At 47.2% G+C, this 11,390-nt stretch overlaps 1 protein-coding gene across 1 annotated transcript; it reads left to right on the top strand.

Moving 5' to 3' along the window:
• Positions 1–5,301: 5,301 nt before the first annotated feature.
• LOC119377674 (uncharacterized) lies at positions 5,302–6,132 on the top strand. Its single transcript, XM_037647040.1, has one exon. The coding sequence runs from the start codon at positions 5,302–5,304 to the stop codon at positions 6,130–6,132; it is 831 nt and encodes a 276-aa protein (XP_037502968.1).
• The last annotated feature ends 5,258 nt before the right edge of the window (positions 6,133–11,390 follow it).

Raw genomic sequence — 11,390 nt, 5'->3', positions numbered from 1 at the left:
AGTCTACCGCAAACCTACGCATACAGGCCGCTACCTGCACTTTAATTCAAATAACCCTGCAAGCCACAAACATCAGTAGTCACACTTTGATAGAAGAACGGAAACGCATTGCACATTAGAATCAGAAAGAAGGAAAGAAAGAAACACCATGTTCACGAACTAAAAAAAAGACTGCTACCCGCTCCATTTCATTCGGAAAGCAATCCGGCAACAAAAAAGAAAAGTACTTCCAACGGATCCCGCAGCGTCGCCGCCTTCCCAGAAGCGAATCTCTCTCCCCTTAGTGAAAGGCACCAGTGAAGCCATAAGCAGACTCTTAAAGAAGGAAGGCATAACGGTCGCACACAAGCCAACCAACACAATAAATCTTCTACCGAAACCCAGGGACCTTCCACCAAGAGAAAGAGCGCAAGGCGTCATATACAAAACCAAATGTTCAGACTGCCAGGCCGCATACATTGGCAAAACAAAAAACTTGACCAAAAGAATTAAACAGCCCAAAAACGACTTCAGGACGTTCTCAAGGCAACGTAACCCCCTTGCAGAACACTCGGAAGATGCCGACCATAAGATTGACTTTGAAAAAACCGAAATCCTAACAACAGAAACCAACAAAAACTGCTGTTACTGGAGTCGTGGTTCATTCAAAACACCGAAGGCAAGTTAAACCGGTGCAAGGGAAACCTGCTGTCAGCATATATTCACGGACTAGCCACAGCAAGAAAACCAATTCAAACAAAGTCGCGAGTGAGCAAAACCGTCCCCGGCCGCCCTCGGTCCATCAATTCCCATGCAACTGCGGCAACCGCAACCTCCTCAACACTCACCACCAAAGAAGACGCGCCTTCCCTCCTTCTCCCCAGCTGGTTCAAAAGAGAAGTTAAGAGTTGCACCTCGACACCTCCGCTGTCACTCCCCCTGAAGAAGGAATCGAGTTGATTCTGAAACGTCGGGAAATAAACCCATTTTCGGTTGGAGCCCTTTGAAAGTCCTAATTAATTAACGGAACCAGACAAGCAAATCTGTCAAAATGTTCAGCTTTAGGTGTGCTTTGCATCTGTGATCGCCAAACGTGTGCTTTTGACGTGAGTGATCGAAAGCCTTGCATAATCCTGACTTAAGTCACAGTGAAATTCCCCATTAAGATAGGGTGGCTGTTCATGCTTGCCCTTGTACGGTACATAATAGTATTCGCCGACGATTCCGTTGCATGTGGTGTAGGTTTAACTCAGTGTTGTGTATTGCGCATTTCCCGTAGAATAGTTTGAGAAGACTTTCTGCCGTTTTTCTGCGTAGGAGCAAGGAATCTCAATCAATGGCTTAGAGAAAGTAATAGCTAGTGATGGCCCTCTGAATTGTAGATATTAGTGAAGCGAATACGCTGTGCACATAATTGGAGATTGCAGACGTGGTTGCATGCAGGGGCGTTAGGCAGAATTTTTTACGGGGGGGGGGAACCACTTTTGTCTTAGCTAGGGGCCGGGTCGGGCAATGTGGTCAAGTGTCATTTTGTGCCTGTGTATTCCGTGGAAGCAAAAAAAAATTTTCGGGGGGAGGGGGGGGGGGAGGGCACAGGCTCGGAGTGCCGCCCTCTGGCTACGCTTCTGGCAGCCGAAACAAGTTTCCTAAACATTCGTTTCAGTCGTTCACAGAGAGAATTTTGCCAGCTTATCTATGTTTTATGTATTCACATAGGTTTTGTAAGTGCAATTTTTTTGCCCTTAAACAGAGGCATAACCTCGGATGAAGGCTGTCTGTGTAGCGACCCCTACTGAAGAACAGTTAAGGTGTGCAACCCGAGTCTTCCGTAGGCGTCGACAGATTGTGCAGACTGTCGGATGCGCTAGGGCTCGGGGCATGGTATGAATGAAGAAGGGGGCTTTCGGTTGTGGGCTAGCGGTGTGTGCGGTTGTGCTTTACTGCGTACCGGCATAAGTTACCGCTTGCGTGCTGCAACGCATACGCATGCGATATGGTGTTCAGAAGTGGGATGGCCGGTAACTGCCATCGCATCGCAAGTGCTCGTCGAACGGCCACTACAGAAGCACTACTGACTCGGTGTTCGTCTCTTCGTGGGTTGGCATTGCTGGACTTCAAACAATGGCAGACGAGGACGCTGCACTAGAGACGCCCATAAGCCTACCGCTTCCACCCCGGTTTCAACTTTGAAAACCGAGGTGAAGGTGGACGCAATGGATTCTCCAGTTTGAGGGACTACAGTTTCGCGTCTGGTCTATACCGAGCTACAGATGAGGTGAAAGTCAGAACGCTGTTGTAAACTATGGGCTCACAAGAAGTGAGATGCATTCTTGATACGTTAGGCCTCGCAGCAGCAGATTGGGCTTCCTTCGATACTGTAAAGGAAAAGTTCAAGGCTCACTTCGTGCATCCGCCCAACGAGGTTTATGAAAGCGTCAAATTCCACAGCCGAATACAAAAAGAAAGCGAAACCATGGACAACATTGTCACTGCCCTGCGGGAACTTGTAAAAAAGTGCAACTACACATCGAAAGACGTTGAAGACCGCTTGGTACGTGACCGCTTTGTCGTCGGACTCGGGGATTCCACGCTTTCTGATAAGCTGTGCTGCTGTACCAAATTAACACTTCAAGACGCCGTTCTGCAGGCTCATATTCACGAAGATGCGCTCAAGGCTCGTGCGGACGCGTTCAAGGGGATCGGCCAGTTTTCGACAGAAAATAGCGCTTCGCTGTCCGAAGCAAAGTTTGGTCAACGCTGACAGTTTCAACCTCGTGCTTCGCAAAAAGGGGCGACAAGCAAATCTTCTGGAAAGTGCGACGCACCACTTCAAACAAAACCAAGTTGCTGATACTGTGATCGTCCGACACATCCGCAACTCGAATGTCCAGCCCGTCAAGCCAAATGCTACAACTGCAACGGTAAAGGACACTTCAGAAATGTTTGCAAAAAAAAGCATAATGTCAACACAGTGGATCTACATCCTGTTTCATCTATCAAGAACATCAATGTTGCGAAGTTCGTTCGCATGCTGCTGAATGGACACGAACTTTTTAAGGTGGACACTGGGGCAGCTGTTACGGTTGTCTCCAAGGGGTTTCCAGGCATTCCCAAAAAGCTACGCAAGCCTGATCAAGTGCTTACTGAACCCGGAAATACACGGTTGGATGTTCTGTGGGTGTTCCAGGCAACTCTGGAGTGGAAGGAGAAGGCTACTGTCCAGCCAGCTTACGTGTTGCGACACCAACAGCCTCCGTTATTGAGCTTTCCAGCAATCACAGCACTTGGAATCGCCACCTTTGTAGATCCGGTCTCATTGGAAAAGCCTGCTTTACTGCAAGGTGACATTTTCGAAGGTCTCGGGGAATTCCAGGATGTATACACCATCAAGCTGCACCCAGACGCACAGCCATTTTTTGGCTGTGCGTCTGGGACCAGCTTGGTACACTGAGCTGCGTCTGGGCGCAGCTCAGTGTGCCCAGAAGAATACCGCTACCTCTTCATGCTGCCGTAAAGAAGGAGCTGCAGAAGATGGAGAAGGAAGGTGTAATCTGCCGAATAGACTCTCCAACTGAATGGTGTGCTGGCTTTGTGGTTGTTCCCAAGCCGTCAGGTGACTCCCGTATCTACGTGAACCTGACAAAACTGAATCAATCAGTGCTACGCGAACGACATGTGCTACCATCAGTGGAAAGCATCTTAGGGAATATCAGTCAAGGCAAAGTGTTTTTTAAGCTCGATGCCACCGCAGGATTTCACCAAGTGAAATTAGCAGAAGAAAGTCAAGAGTTGACTACCTTCATCACTCCTTTCGGCAGGTACTGTTTCCAACGCCTTCCATTTGGCATTTGCTCTGCGCCGGAGTACTATCAACGCCAAATGAGTTTGTATTCTGGAAGGGATGGACGGCGTGGTAAATATGATCGGCGACATCCTGGTCTTTGGGAGAACTAAGGAGGAGCACGACCGAAGACTACAAGATCTCTTGCAACGCCTCCGAAGAGCTGGTGTAAAGCTGAACAAGGCAAACTGTGTGTTTGCCGCGCCCAAAGTAAAGTTTTTGGGTGTAGTAGTGGGCAGCGATGGAATCTCGCCAGACCCCGACAAGATCAGTGCTCTGAAAAATCTACAGGCACCTTCAGACGTCAGTGGTGTGAGAAGGCTGCTCGGTATGGTAAATCATGTGGGACGCTTCCTACCAAATCTCTCTGAGATTACAGCACCAATACGTCAGCTTCTCACTAAAACCAGTACATGGTATCGGGGCCCAGACCAGTAGAACGCTTCCCAGAGTGTGAAAGACGCAGTTACTAATGTTAATGTTATGGCCAGGTACGACCCAATGTTTCACACTACGGTATCAGCCGATGCCAACTCATATGGTCTCGGTGCAGTGGTGCTTCAAGACCAACCCACGGGTGGGACGTGCTGTCGCCTACATTTCCAGGTCGCTGTCCCCTGCTGAGACAAGGTACAGTCAGACTGAAAAAGAGGCTCTCGCAGTAACATGGGCTGTGGAAAGATTTCACCAGTTTGTCAGGGGCATAGTCTTCGACATAGAGACTGATCACAGGCCGCTAATTATATTACTGGGTAAAGCAGAGCTCGACATGATGCCACCGCACATTCAAAGATTTCGTATGAGGCTCATGCGTTACCAGTAAAATGTTTTTGTACGTGCCAGGAAAGCACTTGGCCACTGCAGTAACCCTGTCACGTGCTCCAGCTGATCCTCCAAAGAGAAACCAAGACGTGCGAGCCTTGGATGGTGAAATTACAGTAATGGAGGTCACCGAATCTACTGCGATGACTGCTGATGCACTTCTCAAACACCAAGAAGAAAATGCAGTCTGCGTAGGCCTTTGCAGGTTGTGCAAGGACGGCTGGCCAAACCATCCATCGAAGGTTCCACAACTACTGCGCGCATACTGGAAAGAGCGTGGCAGACTCTCTGTCATCCGAGGACTTCTGCTAAAAGACGCAAGAATTGTGGTACCACAGTCGCTTCAGAAAGCCATGCTGTGCAGAATTCATGAGGGGCATCAAGGAATCGGAAGATGCAAAGCCCGGGCACGTGAATCTGTGTGGTGGCCTACTATAAATAGCCAAATTGAGAAGATGGTCACGGGCTGCAAAGACTGCACATCAACGAGAGTTCAACACAGTGAACCTCTCATGTCTACTCCAATGTCAAAGGGTCCCTGGGAGCGAGTAGGCGTAGACCTTTTTGAAATCCAAGGTAAACAATATGTTATCCTTGTGGATTACTTCTCTCGTTTCCCGGAAGTGATTAGCCTGTCTCAAACGTCGTCTCAAGCGGTGATGGCAGTCATGAAGAGCTGCTTTGCTCGTTTTGGAGTGCCGTCAGTGGTGGTTGCCGACAATGGACCGCAGTTTGCGTCAGAAGCTTTCAAAGATTTCAGCAAAGCCTATGGTTTTTCGCACGTCACCTCAAGTCCGCGCTACGCACAAGCAAATGGAGAAGTTGAGCGGATGGTGCGCAGGGTAAAAGATATGTTTCTGAAATCTAAAGACATCTATCTGGCACTTCTGACATATCGAGACACACCCAGTGTAACAGGATACAGCCCAACTCAACTCTTGATGGGCAGGCCTTTGAAGACGACAATTCCCAAGATTGACGAGGCGCTAGCTCCGAAATGGCCTTCCATTTTTAAAGTGAGGAAGAAGGATAGGGCAGCCAGGAAAAAGCAAGCGCGCAACTTCAACAGACATCATGCTGTTCGGGAGCTGCGACCCTTGATGCCAGGAGATGATGTATGGGTGCAAGACATTCCTTGTGTCGCTAAGGTACTAAGCCCGGCACAGAGGCCTCGGTCATACATCGTAGAAACATCATCCGGAGTCATCCAGCGGAACAGGAAACATCTGGTGCCCTTTGACCCGACTTCAGGTGAAAGTACCTCGTCGCCCTCGGAAGATCTACTTTCAGAACCGGTGGACGTGACATTGCAGGACGAATTGGGCGATAGTACCCCGTCACCAGAGCAAGAACCATTGGGCACGACTTCGTGTGAGGAGCGGAGAGATCAACAGACTTACCGTACTCAGTATGGCCGAGTTGTGAGAAAGCCTGAAAGACTGGACTTTTCATTTCAGGCTGAGAAGGGGGAATGTAGCGACCCCTACTGAAGAACAGTTAAGGCGTGCAACCCGAGTCTTCTGTAGGCGTCGACAGATGGCGCAGACTGTCTGGATGCGCTAGGGTTCGGGGCATGTATGAATAAAGAGGGGCTTTTGGTTGTTAGCTAGCGATGTGTGCGGTCGTGCTTTACTGCATACCGGCATAACTTACCACTTGCGTGCTGCAACACAGACACATGCGACAGTCTGCTTTGTTAATGGGCTCTTGCCTGTGAAAGTACGCTGTTAACAATAAGACTGCTTTCTCTTTTACAGGACCATCTACTACCTTGATGGGACCTGGGTAAACGCCGGCCATACAAAGGGGAGAGTTCGGACAGACACCAACGTGATGACTCTGCAAGACTCATTTCATCAAGGGCTCTCAATGGGCCTCCGTGCACCGAGCGGTAAAGGAGGATGCCTAATCGTTTTGCATGCTGGAAGTGCAGAAGGCTTTGTTGATGGAGCCGCCTAGTTTTCCGTGCCAAAAAGGGCGCTGGTGATTACCACACAGAAATGGATGCTTTGCATTTTCAGAAATGGTTTGTTGAACAGCTGCTACCGAACATCAAGCCACACAGTGTGATCGTGATGGATAATGCGTCATATCACAGTGCTCAGGTTGAGAAGCTACCAAGCTCATCATCTGGAAAAGTGGAAATCCGGTCCTGGTTGACATCGAAAAATATTCCTTTTTTGGATGACCAATTGAAAAGTGAACTGCTGCAGCTCGTTAAGCAGAATAAGCATCTTTTCCTTGTTTACCAGGTTGACAAACTTGCCAGTGCTCCAGGCATGATGTTGTGCGCTTGCCTCCTTACCACTGCGAGCTAAATCCTATAGAGCTTGTATGGAGCCAAGTCAAAGGCTGTGTTGCTTCAAGGAACACAGACTTCAAGGAATCTGTCGAGGAGCTGCTGCTCGCAAGTGTGACCCACCCTTGACTGCACTCACGTGATGAGGCTTGAGGATGAAGCGTGGGGGCGTGATGGCATTATAGACAGCCAAACAGACAGTCTCATCATTTCTTTGTGCACAGACTCAAGTTCTTCAGGTGAGTCGAGCAGCTCTGACATGAGTGGAATGATGAACTGCCGTGACATCTCCATGTGTGCCTTGCTAATGCTTCGAGCAAATGATTGCACATGTACCTAACCAGAAACTGCGATATTGTTTTTGAGGACTATTGGTCACTGCCGCTTCTTTACATTTTTTCGCTTATTCACTTCATTGTGATTTTATCTGCTGATCACTTTTGTTGCACTTCGTGCATGTTCTGGCTACGTTATCGTGATGTGATAATGACTGCTGCGATTTTGTGTGCCAAAACCATGTCTGATTATGAGGCATGCTGTGCTTGAGGTTCTACAGATTTTGACCTCTGGGGGTTGTTTAATGTGCACCCAAATAAGTACACGGGCATATGGTATTTCCCGTTCATTGAATGTGAACAAGATCAAACATGAGCCTTTTTCGTCAGCAGCCAGGTACTGCAAGCACTGTACCGTCACGGTGGCTGGGATGTGATTGTCTTGGTCGTGAATGTTATATTATATGCTGCATCAGCGAGAACCACTTGCTTAGTTGAGACTTGAAATGTTGAAAATAAGGTTCCCTTTTCTTTGTGATCTCATGTCAATGGCGCTTGCTGCCTTGTTGCATTTCTGTCGCAATGGGACCTGAAATGTGATACCACTTGTCATTTTTGTGTTTTATTTACTCATTTACTGAGTCATTCTGCCCTGGGCTTTCCTTGTTATCAATGTGTTCCTACTCTTGTGTGTTTAAATTTGTTTATTAGAAATGCACTCTAAGAAAAAAATGAGTATTGGGGAGTATTTCCGCCACACAACAATAATCGTCATCTACCTCCGTACATTCCTCGCGTTATCACCACGGTCCCGGCACTTGCCGGTCACGAACGGCGCGCGCGTTATCAGCGGACATAGCATTCTTGATAGGAAAGTGACGAGAGCCGGGTTTTCAAGAAAGGAAACGCGAGCAAGCCAGATGACGATTACTGTTGTGTGCCAGAAATACTCCCCAATACTCGATTTTTTTCTTAGTGTGGCTATTCTGCGAGCAATACCCGACGCCATGTGATCATTCTGATGCATCAGTGGAGCATCTGCTTATAAAATCCCGAAATATGAAGAACAGCGTGTTCGGCTTAGTGATCAACTCAAGAGACTTGACAAACGACCACTCTCAATTTGCAAGGCTTGGACGATGGTCAAATCTCTGACAATCAAAGACGGGCTTTGAGTGCTCTTTGGGATTTTTAATTCTTACAGACTTAATGAACTGCTTACGATTGTCATGGTTCTTTACTTTCATTGCATTGTATTGTTGGAATACTTTCTATGTCCTTGTATGGAAGACTGGCTGTGTGGACTGCATCAGAGGTATTATGTGACACAACCCTCTATGTGCTAGACTCTGCCCTGGACTCTGTAAGTTGTACGACGCATGTGTGCATAAGTGCATAGTTCAGCTGATTGTTTTTCTTTTTCTATTTTGTTTCTTTCATTTTCTTTTTTATGGCCTCTTTCTTCTTGTGGTGAGATAGCCGGCTCTAATGTAGCCTACCTTCTCATGGTATTTTTTTTGTCTATTTAAATGAAAGAAAGTTTGAGCTTGAGTTAGTCTGGTTGAGAAAAGGTTTAGGTAGTCCGGGTGAGGGAAATTTGGTGAGTCTGAGTCGCAGTGAGCTCTCGGAGCAAAATATTTTTCTTGAGTGAGCTCCATTCTTTTTTTTTTTTTTGCCGACCTATGGTCACAAGTGCGAAATCTCAGTTTCCATGGTTTTACAGCTGAATGTTGTTATGGTTATGTTCTGTGTCATGACTCACACATGTAAAATGTCATGTTGACATCGCGTGCCAGCAAAAGCTTGTAATGGTTATGTTCTATGTCACAAGTGCATTAATGTTATAAGTGTCAGCAAAAAATTATGATTATCAAGTTCTGTGCCATAAGTGCAAAACAATTGTTGATACAGAGTGCCCAAAAATATTGTATTCCCCACTGCAGAAAAGGTTCTATTTGCGCTTGAAAGCCTATGTTAAATGCTTTTGTTGTCGGACATAATGATTAATTTAAAAAATGTAAAGTGATTTCTGAATTAGACAAGACTGATTTGTTAACGAAGCTCTGGAAAATCCTGATTTAGAGCAACAAGAACTTTTAGTCTTTTTGTTCGCAATGTGCCTTGTGCTGTAAACTATCATTTGCCTTTTGCTTTCGTGCTCTTTCAAATCACGCCTGGATGAAATGCAATAAAAGATATGAACTGCTTTTTTATGCTTTATTTTTTCTACCAGTGACAATCGGTATTGTGGACACTACCTGTTACATACTGCATGTACAGATAGAAAAAACATCGGTGGCCGTTACGCTCTGTCCAGTATGTGACCAGCGAAGCTTGATAAAATATCTGCGTCAGTCTCTTTTTAATTAAGCGTGAGCTCTCTCTAAATCTAAACCCAATTCAGCGGCATCATGGTACTTGTATTCCGTATTTATTCAAATTCAATGCGAGCTTTTTCTCCCAATTTTTGCTACTAAAGTCGCCTCGCGTTACAATCGTGATCGCTTTACAATCGAGCAAACCCCGTATTCAGGCTGCGTAGCCAGGGCGTAGCCAAGGGGGGGTTGGGGGGGTTCAGACCCCCCACGAAATTTTCCTATTTTGCTTGCTCATATGCACGCACGAACATACATAAAGTATAGTTGAACCCCCCCCCCCCCCGAAGAAAAAGTTCTGGCTACGCCCCTGGGCTGCGGTGTGCGCTTGGCGGCGTTCATCATATTGCCATCTGTCTTATTTTTTTGTCTTCGGGCTTAATCCGCAAAGACTGTTCGGAATGCTCGGCGCAGACCGCGATGCGATGTTCCAGAAGCGTCACAATTGTTTTAGATCTTTCCGTTAAGATTGCGCGCGGTGCGCAAATAGTCTAGATTCCGTGGCCACCAGCGATAACGCTGGAGCGTTCGATCAGTGCCTCCTCTATTTTTCAGTGCCTGGGCGAACGCTCTCCTCGGGCCGTCGAGCGCGCGCTCCGCGTCCGCTCGCCGCTGCCACGTGGTGGCGCTGTGCAAGTAGACTACGAGAAGCTGGCGCTGAACGGCCGCGCGTATGACGAAGCTCACGAATTCGTGTTTGCATCCGAGTTTAATTGCATTTGTGCTTCTTGCAGGCTTTCACAGGTACAGGGGGATGGAAAGAAACGCGAACATAGCGGCGCGCTGTTTTCATCACGCTCTAACCGTGGTGGCAATAAAAAGATGCTAGATGATCTTTTGTCTCATGGATGACGTCGTGTTCTCATCCGTCATCGAGGCTATAACCACTTGAAAATAGATGCGAAACAGCAAAGAATGCAGATGCCGCATGTTCGCGTGTCTTTCCATCCCCGCTGTAAGTATTCCCCAGGCAGACGGTCAGGCCGTGCTGCCGGTTCGATACTTACACTCGAGTTTGATAGTATTCGCGTTTTATTTTCTATTTCAGGCTATTGCAACCGCACCAATGCCTTAGTATGTCATACTGTTGTGTTCCACTCTGCAAATGGAACCGAAAGAAATCACGATTGTCTTTTTTTATTTTCCTTTATTGATAAAGAAAAAAAAATCTCACAGGGTCCCTTATGCATTCATCTAAGACGACTAAGGCGAAAGCATCTTCTTTTTCTTCTAGTCAATGTATTGAATGTTCCCTGCCTCCCTCCGAGATATTTCTGCGCCTAACGTGGTTTTCTTACAGCCTCAAGGATCGGAGGCAGTGCAAGCTTTCTGCACGTCAGCGGAGGCATGCACTGCTTCCGTGATCGGCCCATTTTGACCAAGCGAAGATGTAATATAACGACGGCACGTTATGTGACGTCACGACGATGTCACAAATTTTATTATCTGTGACGTCATATGATGACGTCATCACGTAATTATTTTTTGCATCACTCGTGCTGACGCCGCCGACGGTCAATTTTCACGTTTGATGGGCATCTAAGGCTTTCGCCTTAATACATTGTTCGGCTGTCGTTCCATGAATTCCAGCTGCCGCTGGTGTTCGGTAGAGGTGGCTTGCAGTAATTATGCGGGCTAATTGGTCTCCTAATACATCTTCAAACTACACTAGAATATGCAGCCGTCGTTTGCGACGCGAAGATTTCATAGATATAAGAAGCGGACGGCTTAGGAAGGATGCAGTAGCGTCACTCATTACAGACTACCCTTCACGTTTTTGCAGCCAGGGAACACTGAAA

The sequence above is a fragment of the Rhipicephalus sanguineus genome, unplaced genomic scaffold (assembly GCF_013339695.2).
Source record: "Rhipicephalus sanguineus isolate Rsan-2018 unplaced genomic scaffold, BIME_Rsan_1.4 Seq5389, whole genome shotgun sequence".
Taxonomy (NCBI): Eukaryota; Metazoa; Arthropoda; class Arachnida; order Ixodida; family Ixodidae; genus Rhipicephalus; species Rhipicephalus sanguineus.
The sequence above is the reverse complement of the archived record's forward strand: the minus strand, read 5'-3'. Positions and strand labels throughout refer to the sequence as shown.